The sequence below is a fragment of the Lathamus discolor genome, chromosome 15 (assembly GCF_037157495.1).
Source record: "Lathamus discolor isolate bLatDis1 chromosome 15, bLatDis1.hap1, whole genome shotgun sequence".
Taxonomy (NCBI): domain Eukaryota; kingdom Metazoa; phylum Chordata; class Aves; order Psittaciformes; family Psittacidae; genus Lathamus; species Lathamus discolor.
Genome location: NC_088898.1, coordinates 6,144,725 through 6,159,071, shown reverse-complemented (window position 1 = coordinate 6,159,071; position 14,347 = coordinate 6,144,725). Strand labels below are relative to the sequence as shown.

Genomic DNA, 14,347 nt, shown 5'->3' with positions numbered 1-14,347 from the left:
CAATGTTTTGATGCACACTCTTGCCTGCTCCTCAGTAAACACTGAGATGTTGTCTCAGCCCTCTATTCCCAACTACCCCAATATTTACAGCAGTTAGTCCTGAGCAAGACAACCAATTCCCATGACTAAACTCCATCAATTCACTCAAAACCAAGCATGATGCATGCTTTAGAAGGATCACAGAGAAATGTAAAAAAGGACAAATAGCTTCTTAGAGCTTTTCAGAACCAGCCCTGCTTGCAGTCTAACCAGACCATCCGGGTGTTTCAAGTCAGTAGGAACAAATCCTTAGGATCCCTCTATAAGGCTGTGACACCCATCCCTGCTCTGAAAGGCTCTGCTCAAAAATGGAAGTGCTACCAGCTCATCTAGTGCAGTTTCTCATTTCCCAATGCTTTCCAAGAATACCGTGACTCCTCAAATCCAGTATCTGATCTATGCCAGCAGCCAAAGGTGGCTGCTCCCATCCCAAACTCGGCAGAGGAGAGGAGAGTAACCATCAAACAAAGCTGCATGAACAACTAAAGCTCTTGGCACGCCACTTAGAGAAGACAGGTTCTGAGGGCTGAGGCAGACATCACTGTGCCACCCTTGCAGAGTTTTCATTTGTTGTTAGGAGAAAGAGTTTCCTACTTTACAGTTAACCTTCTCTAGTGTTATTTCAAGTGTCTATTCATGATATCCACCTCCATGACATGAACAACCTCTCCTTTCTACAGATGGAGAATGTGGTATAAAAGAAAGTCATAAAGTAAGTTAGTTTCAGAGCTGAGAATAGAACTCTATTACAAGGCCGAACAAGCCCATCTGCCTGTTAGACACAGTATTCCTTTACCTTGAGCTTTCACTATCACGATGTGCAAAACCAGGTCTGAGATCAGGAAAGGTAAGTTTCAAGAGGAATGAGAAGCTGACCCATCAGTGAGCTGTTTTCCCCTCACACATGACTAGATTTCTTTCTATTCTGAACTAGATTTCATTTCAGCTCTCCTCCCAACCGGCGCCACTCTGACTCATACAGTTACAGATCTGTGAGTCCAAGAAGGAAAGTCTTACACCCAAAGTTTTTTGGTGGTATATCAAGGAAACACGTTCATCCCCTGCATAATGCCAGTAACTTTCCTTTCACAGATGACACCTCAAAGCCAATTTCACATTGGGCATACTGGCTGAACACCATATGCTTCTAGGTGACTGCCTGCCACCCCTTCAGTAAATCTTGTTTTGCCACTCAAATGTACTGCCTGAAACAAAGATCTGACTCCTGGCTCACATGGGTGGAGCACACATGGGTTTGCTCTTGTCTAATAAACTCACTGCTCAAGGCATCATAATGAGTTTCACCCCAGCAGCTAGAACACAGCAAGAACCGTTTTCTTGATTAACTTAGGCCAAATTGTCAACTTCTTCCATTTCTCCTCAAAAAGTTTCACTTTAAAGATGCCAAGAAATCCTCACTGAAGAATTTTTACTCACACTTGTATAAACAGGCTCAAACTTGAAGTACAAAGTAGGGACATTCAGTAACTCACCAGCTCAGGAAGGGGATTAGCTTCCTGCCTTAGAATAACATTTTCAGAAGCTGCCTCAGTAGGAGGTGCTGCAGACTCCCACACCTTCTATTTAAGTCTAGCAGAGTTCTGCCTGCTCAAGAGCATCTGGAGAACATAGGTTCAAGGACTTGGCTTGGCATCCCCAACTAGGTATTGAACTTCGCCTTCTGAAAACAATCAGGAGCCTTTAAAAATAGAACCCCAATTGCATAATACTGAGCATCGGCTTCCAAAGTGGAGATAAAAGCCAGTTTCCTTTCCCTGGGTAAATTCTGATATGATCTGAGACATGCCATAAGGATCTCTTCCATGTGAATATAAAGCTAGTGGGCAGTTACCAGAAGTATGAGATCATCACTAAAGAGTTAAGCTGAAGAATAGAGTCAGACAGATAGATCTGCAGAGAACATCCAACCGCTGCTCCAAGTAGAACAGATATTAGACTTGTATTTATTTGAGCCAAACTGTATAACAGTAAAGCAAGTAGTCAGAGGACAAATACAGGCAGACACTGCTGCTGCATCTACGGACATTGAGATTACGAGACATGGTTTTCCTCCCTCACAGCCATCCATGTTACTCCATGTCTTAACTTAATTATGTATCTCCTTCTAGCATTCCTCCTCCCACCAGTGTTTGCTCAGAGATTTCTCTTAAGGTAAATTACCTTACCTTGTGGCCTGCTGTACCACATTATTCATTTCCCCCAGTGGTCCAGATTCTCCTCCTTCCCCAATTAATCAGAAGTGAAAAATAAGTATTTTCTTCACTGAAGACCAAAAGCTTGCTGCCATTTGAAGGACTATTATTTGACCACAATTTGCTTCTCTAAAGAGCAGAATCCTACTCCTGGCTCTTCCACCATCCTCTGCAACCATAAGTCAGCTCCCAAGAAATGCTTATGTCTTTTAACCTGCAAATGCACCGCAGGACTTGGTCAGCTCACAGATGTATTTATAATAGAATAACTAAAGGTCCATGACTTGCAATTACTTTCTGCTCACACTTTGGGCATGCAGCTGTATCTCAAAGCAGATCAAAACAATAAAATAAAAGAATAATATTTAAGGAGCCCTTCTGCGGCCAGAGCAGGGCAAGTTAGTGAGTCGAGTCTTCTTACCCAAATCTGCCACTACAATACTGCATTGACACACAGCACCCCCAGTACAGCAGACATCCTCAATCTATACATAACATAGCTATGACTTTTAGAAGACTTAAACCTTCAATTCTCTTCATGGCACTCAAAGCATGTACTATAGCAGAAGCTTGAGCAGCTTCAAAGCACAAAGATCATTGACAAAACAGTTCTCCAGGAGTATCTGAACAGGCCAAGTACCTACAACACTGCATGCTTCCCTATAATATCTTTCACTTCTATATAGTTGCTAAATACTGCTGTTGGTCTCTGGAGATATTCTGCTGGGGAAGCTTCCATGACAAAGCAAAGTACATATTACCAAAGGCAACATTCCCTCATCATGTCTTGGGGCTGTAAGTATCTCTGAACGACTGGGGAAGACCGAGATACAAAAATAAGTTGCTATAACAAGTTATTATGCCTGAAGCCAAACTAAGCCCTGTGACTTCAAGATCTGGCTTTGCATTTTCAGTATGTGATGCTGCAAGGCAAAACCACAGTTGCAGCACATACAGCCTGGTCCTTGCCTGGGTTTGTCAAGGCAATTGCTGTAGCACAAGTACCAAGCTTAATAGGTATTTATCCTTACCACTGCCACAGGCATTGCAATGCTGCATTTTACCTGCTTCTTTACCTATACTGAAATTTCAGGTTGCTAGGAGAGACAAAGTTAATACAACACAACTGAGTTTAGGTCAATTTCCTTCCAGGTAGCATACAAACATCAACTTATCCAGCATATACCAGAGACAGACTCCTAGGGGCCCCTATTTGGTCTGGGACAAAAAAGGATCTCAAGAGAGAAAGCTTTTGGGGTAATGTTCAAGCCTGGGGTCAAGTAAATGCTGATTCACTTCCCACACCTTTGGCACTGCTTTGCTCCCCTGACACAAACAAGATGGTTTCACCTCCATTCAAGTCCTTCCACCTACTATTCCCAGCCCTTAGTCATTGCCTCCTCAGCAGCCCCCTTAAACCATCTGTTCTCCAGAAGCCAGAGGTGCCTTGTTTTCTCCATGAAGAGCAATGCAACTGTCCTTGCAGGGCTGAAGCAGTGCGCTTCCTTAGATCAGCAAACAAGGCCACAAGGTGCATTTACACAGCCATTTGAACACAACCCAGTGCTTTTGGGTCTGCCCTTTGTAAAGCAGAGATAACAGTAATACTCCCACAAACCCAAAGATTTGTGTAACAGCACTCAGCTCTTCGAATTTAAAACAAAACAAAACCCAAACAAAACACACACTTAAAACAATTATGGAATGGTTTGGGTTGGAAGGGATCTTAAAGATTATCCAGTTCCAACCTGCTGCTGCAGACAGGGACACCTTCCACTAGGCTAGGTTGCTCCAAACCCCGTTCAACCTGGCTTATATTTGCTATTTTTCAAATGGTAAAATAAGAGTAGCATGAACATGAATGCTTGTAGAACAGCTTTGAGGGATGTCTCATACATCCCCCCCCTTCTCAGTCCTTTGGGCTCTCAAGTCAAATTAGCAATCCCACACACTTTGTTCTTTTTATCAGAGCAATTTGGCTGGTACTGGTGCCTGCCCTAAGACCTTCTAATTAAAGAAAGAGGGTAGCAGGGAAGTAACAACACCACAAGAATAGACTAAATGACCCCCGAGGGCCCTTCCAACCTGAGTTATAACCACACCAACAGGAAACACCTGGACCTGACCCAATTAACCTTCCTTCCAGTTCTGGGGCCCAGGACAAACCAGCCTACAAGAGATGTGTCACCTGTTTGGCTTCTACATGGCTGCTCTTGTCTCTTCAGTGATTTTAATCACCATTAGCTGTTATCCCTGTTACCATGCTGAGTCTCCGGCAGCAAAAGCACACATAGCAGCCACACTGACATCTGGTATTATAAATACAGGCTCTGCACTGTTGGATAATCTGTTAACAGCGGAGTAAGTGACACTGGAAGAGCAATTAGTAGTAACTACTAAGGCATCACATTCAGGAGGAGAATAAAGATTTGTTTGGTAAGCCATGTAACTACATATTGATTGCAGTCAGCATCCCTCCTCTGTGCAGAGGTTTCCAGCATGCGTGGGATACAGTGCAAGGTGCCAGCATCAGCCCCTGACTGAAATCCTGCATTGCCACAGGCCAGGTCTGGCAGCGGGGTCAAGCGTGCTGCCCTGCAGCATGAACATTGCTTGATGGCAATTCAAAAGAAGCCCTGCAGGTATTGAGCAGGAAACCATCCCCTCTGCTAAAAGTGTCCCCATGGAGCACAGCAGTCAGTACCAACTGTGTCAGCATTTGTCCTTGCACATTCCCATCCACTCAGAAACTCATCAGCACTCACATTCACTGTGCAGTCAGCAGCTGCTGAGCAATAGCTGCACCACCATCCTGGTATCAAGCTGGAACAGTGACATATGTCATATCCACACTACAGCAATAGTTGTATTTGTACACAGTAGGTCTACACACAATTCCTTCTGATGCCTATTCAGACAAGACAAGAACCGCTCTCACAGTTACACTGAGGAGCCATGCTTATTCTGGATACTATTTCCATAGCTCCTTATCATGGTTTCCAATACCCACACAAAAAGAAGAGAAACTACACACTATAGCAGGGCCCCAACATTATTATAACAAGACTGGGTTTTGCAGCAGCTAAACATACATTCTGTGGTAAGATGTCTCAGGTTACCACTCTCTAAACCAGCCAGCACTCAAGGGTATCAAATGGAGAAAGACCTCTTCACTCTGACATATCTTCCATTCCCACTCCAATTATTTCCTGTAAATGCTCTTCTACAGACAGGTCTCAGCTTCTGCTCAGGGGACCCTTCATTATTTCATTTTCTAAAAGCCACAGCACTATAACTTGCTGCTAGAGAGACGACTGATGAGACACAGCGAGGTCACAAGCTCTCCTGGGACAGGAGTCATCAGAAAGAGACAGAAAACAATTTGAATTCATTTATTTTTCCACCAGGCAAGACAAAATCCCCGGTTCTCAGTTAGAGCAATGGAGACACAGCAAAGATTAACATATTCCCTTCTGTCTGCTTAGTTGGAAAAAGAGGGGCAGCAAACCCCAATGCACTGAGTGCCCTTCCACAAGCCCGACAGCCACACATTACATATTACGCCACTGCAGCACTGACTGCATAGATGCTCTAGAAAGGATTTACGAGAGGAGGCTGCCAGTGCTTCAAAAGCGCGAAAACAGCAGAGCCAACAGGTGAACCTGCTTTGCTCACGTACTTCAAGAGACCTATTTCCCCTTTCTTAGAAAGCTACAGCACAGCAAGCTTTTCCCTTTGGCAGCAGGAATTGTTATTCTCTTCCTGTGTCTACGGACAAATAAGTGGATACTCTATGATCTGAGTGAGGCTCAGTAAATTGTTCCTGCAATGTCCTTCCCTTGGCAGGATTCCAAGCATCCCTAGGGGATACCTCTTGGACTGCTGGAAGTTAGCTAGAAAGGATCCCAAACTCTTTGGATGCGTATCTATAGCAAAGAAAAACAGTAATCTTATTCTGACCATGCTTTCTTTGCACCAGATACAATCCCTGTGCTGCCTTTCTACTACACACAGCACATCCCGCACTCAACGCTCAAGGCTACCCTTGCACAGGTCCAGAACCTGGGGCTACCTGCAGGTAAACAAGCGATCCTTACACACCACAGACCCTTCCGACAGTAGAAAACCTTTGTAAGCCACCTGGAAGCAAACAGCTTAAAAGGAAAAGCAGTGGTGGGGGAAATATATCCAGTAGATGTGGTCACAAAAGCAGTTTGATGGAAAAGAAAAATCCACGCAAGCATCTGACCAGGTATCACAGCAGTCACGGCTTCTCAGACAAGTCACCAGCAACCCACATGCCCCTCACAGCATAACACAGCACCTTGATAAGTAAAACCTGGGTATCACTGAATACCATTAAATAACGAGGCCAGAAACAAGCTGAGGAACATCCCCCTTCCCTCCTCAGGTGTTGTGTGTCTACACTGGCACAGATAGCCAGGCAGCACGGGCTGCAATTGACTCAAGTTGCAGATGATGAATGCGAAGGTCACATGAAGGGAAAGCATCAGTATATTGCCTGTCACAAAATGGTAGCAGGCGGGGATTTGAGCATATAGGAGGGAAATAACCCCGTCCTTCCTATAGCCTCCCTGCAGCTCCTGACATGGCATCCGCTATGGAGGACAGCGAAGCAGGGCTGCGGGAGGAGGATGGAGCAGATTAAACTTAAACACCACCACCCCCCCCCCCGCCGCAGCTTCCTCCCTCCATTCCTAATGACAACATCCACGTACCAGAGCCCCGCAGAGGGGATACCCCTGCCCGGCGGCCCCGCACAGAGTCGGGGATGGGATGGGGCTGCTTCCCATTGACACATCAATCCCCTCCCGTTATGTAACGGTGCGGGGCGGGGGGGGGGACACGACACGCACACACACGACACTGCGAAGGTGCTGCGGGAAGACCCCGCTGCGGAGATCCCCCACCGCAAACGGGGAGCCCTCCAACGCTCCCCGCTGCCCCTGCACCGCAGCGCCCGGGCGTCCTGCAGCGCTGCCCCGCTACCGCACTGCACATGCACCCAGGCGCCGTGCTCGTGAGCCGCACTGCCCGCACCGCGCTCTCCACACACCGCACCGGCCCTGAGGCGGCTCTGCCCGCGCTGCCCCTGAGGTAGCGGTGCTCATGTACCCCCCCCCCCCCCGCCCCAAGCCCAGGCGCGGCGGGGCTCCCCAGGCCCCCCCGTTTCTCTCTTACCTCCCGACGAAATTCTCCAGCACGGAGCTCTTGCCGGCGCTCTGCCCCCCCACCACAGCGATCTGCGGCAGGTCGAGGTTGGCGTTCTGCCCGATGGCGGCGAAGGCGTCCTGCAGCCGGTTGACCAGCGGGATGAGATCCTCCATCCCGCGGTTCCCCATGGCTGCGGAGCGGCACTGGTCACTTCACACAGGCGAACTCACACCACTCCCTTCCCCGCGCCCTCACCGGCGGCTATCCCGGCTCTCGCCGCCCCGGCCGGTGGCCACCGGCACCCGCTCGCACCCCTCGCCCCGCTCGACGCCGCCCGGGCTCGACTCGGCTCGGCTCAGCCCGCCCCGCCTGCAGACAGCCACGCGCCGCCGCCAGAGGGCATTAAGAGCGCCGGCGCCGCGCTGCATGCTGGGAGTTGTAGTCCGGGCGGGCTGAGGTGGCAGGGGCAGCCTCCCGCCGCCCGCCCTGTGAGGGCAGCGATGGCACCGAGATCGGGCCAGCTCGCTTCTCCTGACACCAGAGCAGCACAGGCTGTCCGCAGGCCTCGGGGTCTGTGTGGTGCCGTGGCTGATTGACACACTGGTACGGCCGTGGTTGACACACCAGCATGGCCCAGCCTGGATGCGCATGGCCCAGTTGGTGTGTGTGCTTGGTTACCATCCATGAGCCTGCCAAACTCGGTCACTATCCCTGCAGGCTTCAGTCTATATCTACGCAGCGCAGTCAACACACAGGTATGACTGGATAGGGCTTGGAGCAACCTGCTCTAGTGGAAGGTGTCTCTGCTCGTGGCAGGGGGTTGGAACTGAATGAGCTTTAAGGTCCCTTCCAACCCAAACCACTCTGGGGTTCTGTGATTTGGTCAATGTACCTCTATGGTTTGGTTACTATACCCGCACAGTTTGGTCTTTGCACCGGTATTCGCCTGGTGCAGTTTGCTCTCAGAACCTGTGAAGTTCATTGACCCACCCGAACTGGAGGGCTTTGCGTCAGGACAGCACGCACAGAACTGCCAGAATACCATAAACACTTGATATGACTGAACTGGATGTGTACAAGACATCTACTGCGCTTCTGCTGCTTCGTCCTCATTCAAAAGTGGATGAGAAATGCATCCATTTCTGTTTATCACTACAAAACAGTAGATGTTGTTGCTGTGTTTGTTTTGCAGAAAAGCAAACAAGTGCTTCCTTTTATGTGCTTTGTTTAAAAATCAGTTGTTTGCAATAAGAAGGAAACGTTTGATTTTGTGTTTTCTAAAGGGCTAGGGCTTTAATAAGAATATAACGTGAGGCCATATCTTATTTGAAAGTACAGCAGTGAAAACAAGTGCTCAGAAAAGCAGCCGATGGCTAGCGGTGACTCAGGAGGATGGGGAACACTGCATTTCAAACGCCCCTCAGTTCGTGCTACCCAGTGCTCTTGTTCACAGCTCAGAGAGAGCTGTGGGTGGTGGGGGAAAGGAATAACAAAAAACTGCAACAGATTTGGAGCTCTATGTTTTGTTTTTAACAGCAACTTTTTAGTTGTGATGATTCCAAAGAAGATTTCACAGACGTCCATCAAATGTAATCCATGCAAAAATACTTACCTGGGCGTACAGAGAGAGGGGAACTACCACACTGTGGGGTGGACTTGGCTCACTGTGTCAGTGAATGTGTCCAAGAAAGGTGTTCTGAAAACATCACCAGTGTGCAGGTAAGAACACTGAAGGAAAGGAAGGGAGCAGCTCCATCTGTAGGGGTAACACCATTGCAGGGCATATGTGGGCTGTTGATGCTATTTTTTCCTCTCAGCAAATTGCCCAATAAGTCTTAAGATACAAGCTTAAGAAACTCAATATAGACTGTGTCTTTAAGCATATGTGCAGCCATTCTGATAATTTATGTTGAAGGAACTTTTGTTTTTTTCCTTCAAAAATTGATAGCTGTTCCTCACTGGAGGTCAACACAAAAAGAACAGTGAAGAGTATCAAAGGCTTGAAGAATGATGTTATTTTCCTCCCTGGATCAGAGCTCACGGTCAGGGAACTTTGGGCTATAAGGATCTTTGAAGCTTTATTTGAAGAGCTATAAGAAGAAAACTGTCTTTTTTTCTAGAGGTTACTGAAACCTGAAGTTCACCCACACAGCTCTACTTTCAATACAGAGAAAGATTGACCAGCTATATCACTGCACTCATCTCACATAATTTAAGAGTTGTACTAATAAGCCTTAATGGCCATGACTAGCCCCACCTGGGACTTCTCCACACATCTGTAGGCCCAGGAGCTGTATTTAAGCTCAGCCCTGGGCCAATAGTTTTTGATGAATTATGGGAAGGTGCTGGTCTCTGGCTTGGTTATGTGGTCCTATGTGCCTATGGAGTCTTTGATTCTGATTTCAGTTTGTAGGCTGACTTGCTAATTCTGTGTTATTGCTACAGATGTGCCTGGAGATCACTAGAGCTAATCTTGGTCTGCAGGTTTGTATCTCTGCTTAACCTTAGACCTGCCTCATTGCTATGCTGCTGCCTGAGGGTCTGAACTTTCTGTTGAATCTAGCTATTATCTTTGGTCTGTCCTGTTTGTCTCCACTGGATGCTGTGGGATTGGACACTGATTGGCAGTACTCCTTGCTCCTCTTCCTCTGGGGAGTAGCCCTGCTCTTGCTGCTCCTGGACAACAGCATTAACTGCTTAGCTAGTACATAGAGATTTGATGTTTCTCCTATTCTTGCCCCCATACCCCACCCTATGGATCTATTCCTGCCTTCAGTAATTCCTAAAAAATGACTATATTTGACTGTGGTATCAGTGTTTTCCTAACAATAGAAATGTTAACCTGTATTGTATTCTACTCTCTATTTAGCATTCTATGCAGGTGTTTTTCTGGATGACCTTACTCTAGTCCAGAAATAATCCTTCAGATTTATATTATTTTCTGCAAAAACTAAAATTAAACTAATCCATTTGTTTTGAGAAAGGTTCGTGAAAGAACTGTGCAAGTACAGTGTGTCAACAGCTAATATTTAAGGCTATAGAGAGAAAGGAAGTTCATGTTGCCAGTTAAAGAGCTGTTACAGTAGAAAGGCTCATGTCTTCTCCTCTTCACAGGTATTCTTTCATGATGTTATTTGGTTTTATTTTTCTGTGGAAATTGTGCTTAGTTTTTGTGAAATGTGGTTCTTGGGGTGAGTATTAGGGGGTCTTTGGTCTGACTATGGTCTCGGGGCAAAAGTGCACTGGAGGGATTGGGCAGGTAACAGGGTGCTCTCCAAGCAGACAAGAAAGGAAGAAGAGTGGTGGAACTGGTAAAAATATGTGGAAATACTTGTAAACTTCATGTGGATTTATCGTCAGATTGATACTAGTGTAAAACTGAGACGCACAAATCGTGCTTGTGCTTTCCCTGCCTTGCAGAGATGCTTAATAAGCACATGAGACTGCAGTGTAATGCCTGCAGCGTTACCCCTACAAGAACTCATTATTACTGGGGGGTCTAACTGCTTCTGCAGCAATTGTAATCACTAAGCCCAGAGAGACCCACGCTCGAGATCTGAGACAGACGCTTGGTTTTCGAGCAGCTTTATAAACCTACACCTCCCACTGATGAAAATGAGAACTGCAGGCGCTCAAAATCGTTCTTAAAGCCTTCCATTTTCTCTCCTACAAGAAACTGAGTTGCAAGGATGTTAGCAGCAAACGAGCCTTTTGATTTTATAATACTTCCCACTGTCACTTATGGAGCAGCATGTAGCAGTTACAAGAGGAAAACCAACTGTGTGATCATCCTTTATGGGAAATACAGAAAAACTACAGTATCTTTTGAAATGAAAAACAATTTTATAAACTGGTGTGGACAGGAAAAATCTATTTCTTTCTACTTTGGTAGAAGAACTTAAGATGTGAGCAAAGGAAATTAATAAGGATGAGAGATTCCCCCTCCCAAGATGCTATAAATATTTCTGGATGTGCTTTAATGTGAATCCCTAAAAATGAATGTGGGCAAAACTGCATGTGTTTCTATGTATGGCTATCAACATAAGGACAGTTTTGTACACTGATTTTGTCACCTCATGCAAATAGAACTCCCAGTTTAGTTAGCATAATTAGAAATAGACACTTGAGTGCTGGATTCTGGCCCTCATTCCTTGCCCTTGCCAAAAGAACACTTTTAGCCGTCAGATAAAAAAGAGGCAAAAATGTGGAATGCCATCAGCTTACAATTCTCCTGGTTACCTGTAAACTGTTTCTGCTGACTCCAGGTAGAGTTGTGAGTGTTCAGAATGTGTCACAGTGGGTCAGGAAATGGATGTTCCTAAAAAATGCCTATAAAGACAGGTAAGAATTTAAATTGCAAGTTTATACGCAGTTCCACAAAGAATCTGGTCTTGGGTTGTCACTGTAACAATAGAGAATACATTCTACAGCTGACAAGCAGTGAAACAAATTAAATGAAATTAGCCTCTTACATTTACATGACTATGTACAGCTGCCTATAGAGATAAAAACAATTCATGTATCTTATTTTATAGGTACTTAAATGCTACTATCTATACTACAGTATACAGATAGTAACATCATTGATCTCTTGTGATATCAGTTGCTCAGAAATTAAAAGTTGATCTCTGTTCCTATTGGTTGGAAAAGCTATCTGAAAGAAAAGCAGCCTTTAACTTCTGAGTTTTAAATCTAAAGCTTTCCGTTGTGAAAACACAGTGAAATACTTCCTCCTCTTATGTTCTGAAACAGGAAATTTGTTGAACTGGTCTGAAATCCCTCAGATGTAAAAGGTGGTAAATGTAGTGCATGGGACACTGGGCCAGGCTTATCTTTAGTGTGGCTCCACAAAAGCCAGAATACACGTAAGAAAAAAGAAACTGAATGTTACAGCCCATCTGCAAAGGGATCTGCATGTGATGTGAGCTTAAATTAACACTACTAGCAACAAAGCTGAGTTCTCTGTGCTTTCCACATCCAGTGAGATGATACAAAATAGCTCCTGGAATATATTTTACCTTGTGAGACTGAAAATAACTGATAGAAGTTGATTGACCATGTGGCAAAATGGGTGTAAAACCAGTATCTCAGTTTATGTCCTGTGAGCCTGTCCTGCCAATTAGGAAATACTTGGAGTAGGTGTAAAGCAATAGAACAAAGAGTGAGTGCAAATGTCCTTGAATGCACACATCATTTTGCTTAGCAATGTTGTGTGCTGCTGCTTTCACACATGTGAATGCAGCCTTCCTGCAGAGAAAAGTGACAGGGAAAACAATAGAATTCTAGTAATCAGTATCAGCTGCTGAGAGCAGGCCTGATGAAACCTGACCAGTTATCTTTCAACAGATAAGCCCCAAAAGCAGGAGGAAAAAGTTCTTTAAAGCTCCATATGCATTTTTCTCTGAAGAGTTTGGGAGGTTTAAAGACATTATGGTGAGAACTAGTTATATCCTAGTGAAATGGATGACTAATACCGCTATCCTTGCGGATTGCAGAGGAAATTTTGGGCACCACAGTATGCTGGCGCTGTCACTGAGAAACTTTTGGATTTTTCAGAAGCTATGTGGCTTCAAGGGTTTCATATCAAGTCTTTTCCAAAGCCAAAATTAAAACGTATAACCGCACCATCCAGTCATGTGCTGGGAACTAGAGATCTTTGGTTATCTGTCTACCTGATCTGGTCCCTGGAACAAATTCATACAGCCTAGCAAACCTTGGCTATACAATGCAATCCAGCTTCTGAATAAAAAGCATTCTTACAGTCGGTCCTCTTGTCTGCAAGAAATTTCATAACCTTGATGTCACCATATAGAGCTGCAATGCAGGCTGCTTTACAGTGATGGTCCAACAACTCTGCTGATAACCCTGTTGCACGCTAATTTTTAAGTCGTTTTCTTACCTTGAGCTTTTACTCTTTCATTCACTCCTGTTGTCAGTGAGACACAAGTTTTGCCTACTGATTAGGTTAGTATTGAGTGATGATGTTGTCTGTACTGTAGCACTGTTTTTAATGTTCCATGTGCTCATATGATGTGTATTTACCACTGCTTACTAAAGAGCAAATTGCTTAATAATTGAAAGGGAAATGTTCATTGCAGGAAAAAACAGCTGTCAGAAGATGGGAGGTTAAGGTCTGTGGACCAGTGCTCCGTGGGTACCAACGGTAAGTAAGTACTGTCAGTGTAAGACACACTGTTCTACTGCCTCTAATGAGAGAAAGATTCCTGGGCCAGTTTTCTACACTGCTACCTTCTATCTCCGCATGACTTTCAAACTGAACAATATGATTAACTGAATCTGGAACCTTCTGGATTCAGTTAAACCATCTTTAGTAGGTGGGATGTTTGTCTGGCACATAGAGGCATGTCTGAAGATCAGGCTTTGGATTGTAGGTTGATAAAGCAGCATGTGTCTTCACCTCCTACAGCCCTACTCCTGACTTGCACTGTACACACATGGGCCTAAATCCACATCCAGATTTGTGTTCATTGCAGCAGTGTCTGCCTATTTTACTGTATGCTTTTTGCCCATCAGTTCAAGCTGAATAATTTGTATATAGGACCTCACAGAAGGAAGATCAATCTTTGAGGGGAGCCTGTAGACTGTCAGAATATAGTATCTAACAGTAGAAACCCTGCAGACTTCGTTATTCACATCTCATTGGCACGGCGCTTTGTAAATTTACAAATGTTATATACAGAATCCCAGACTAGTTTGGGTTGGAAAAGACTTTAAAGCTCATTCAGTTTCAACTCCCTGCCATAGGCAGGAACACCTTCCACTAGAGCAGGTTGCTCCAAGCCCCGTCCAACCTGGCCTTGAGCACTGCCAGGGATGGGGCAGCCACAGCTTCCCTGAGCACCCTGTGCCAGCGCCTCAGCACCCTCACAGGGAAGAGCTTCTTAGTATCTAATCTCAGT

The 14,347-nt window shown here is 45.4% G+C and overlaps 1 protein-coding gene across 11 annotated transcripts in view; it reads right to left on the bottom strand.

Moving 5' to 3' along the window:
* DNM1 (dynamin 1) overlaps positions 1-7,786 on the bottom strand; it is a 64,658-nt gene extending 56,872 nt beyond the window's left edge. For all 11 annotated transcript variants that reach the window (XR_010616166.1, XR_010616165.1, XR_010616168.1 and 8 more), the window contains exon 1: positions 7,455-7,786. Coding sequence is in view for 7 of the 11 variants with exons in the window: in XM_065695720.1 (XP_065551792.1) it covers positions 7,455-7,615 (161 nt within the window). In the remaining 4 variants the exon portion in view is untranslated. The remainder of the gene's footprint in view (positions 1-7,454) is intronic.
* Positions 7,787-14,347: the final 6,561 nt, after the last annotated feature.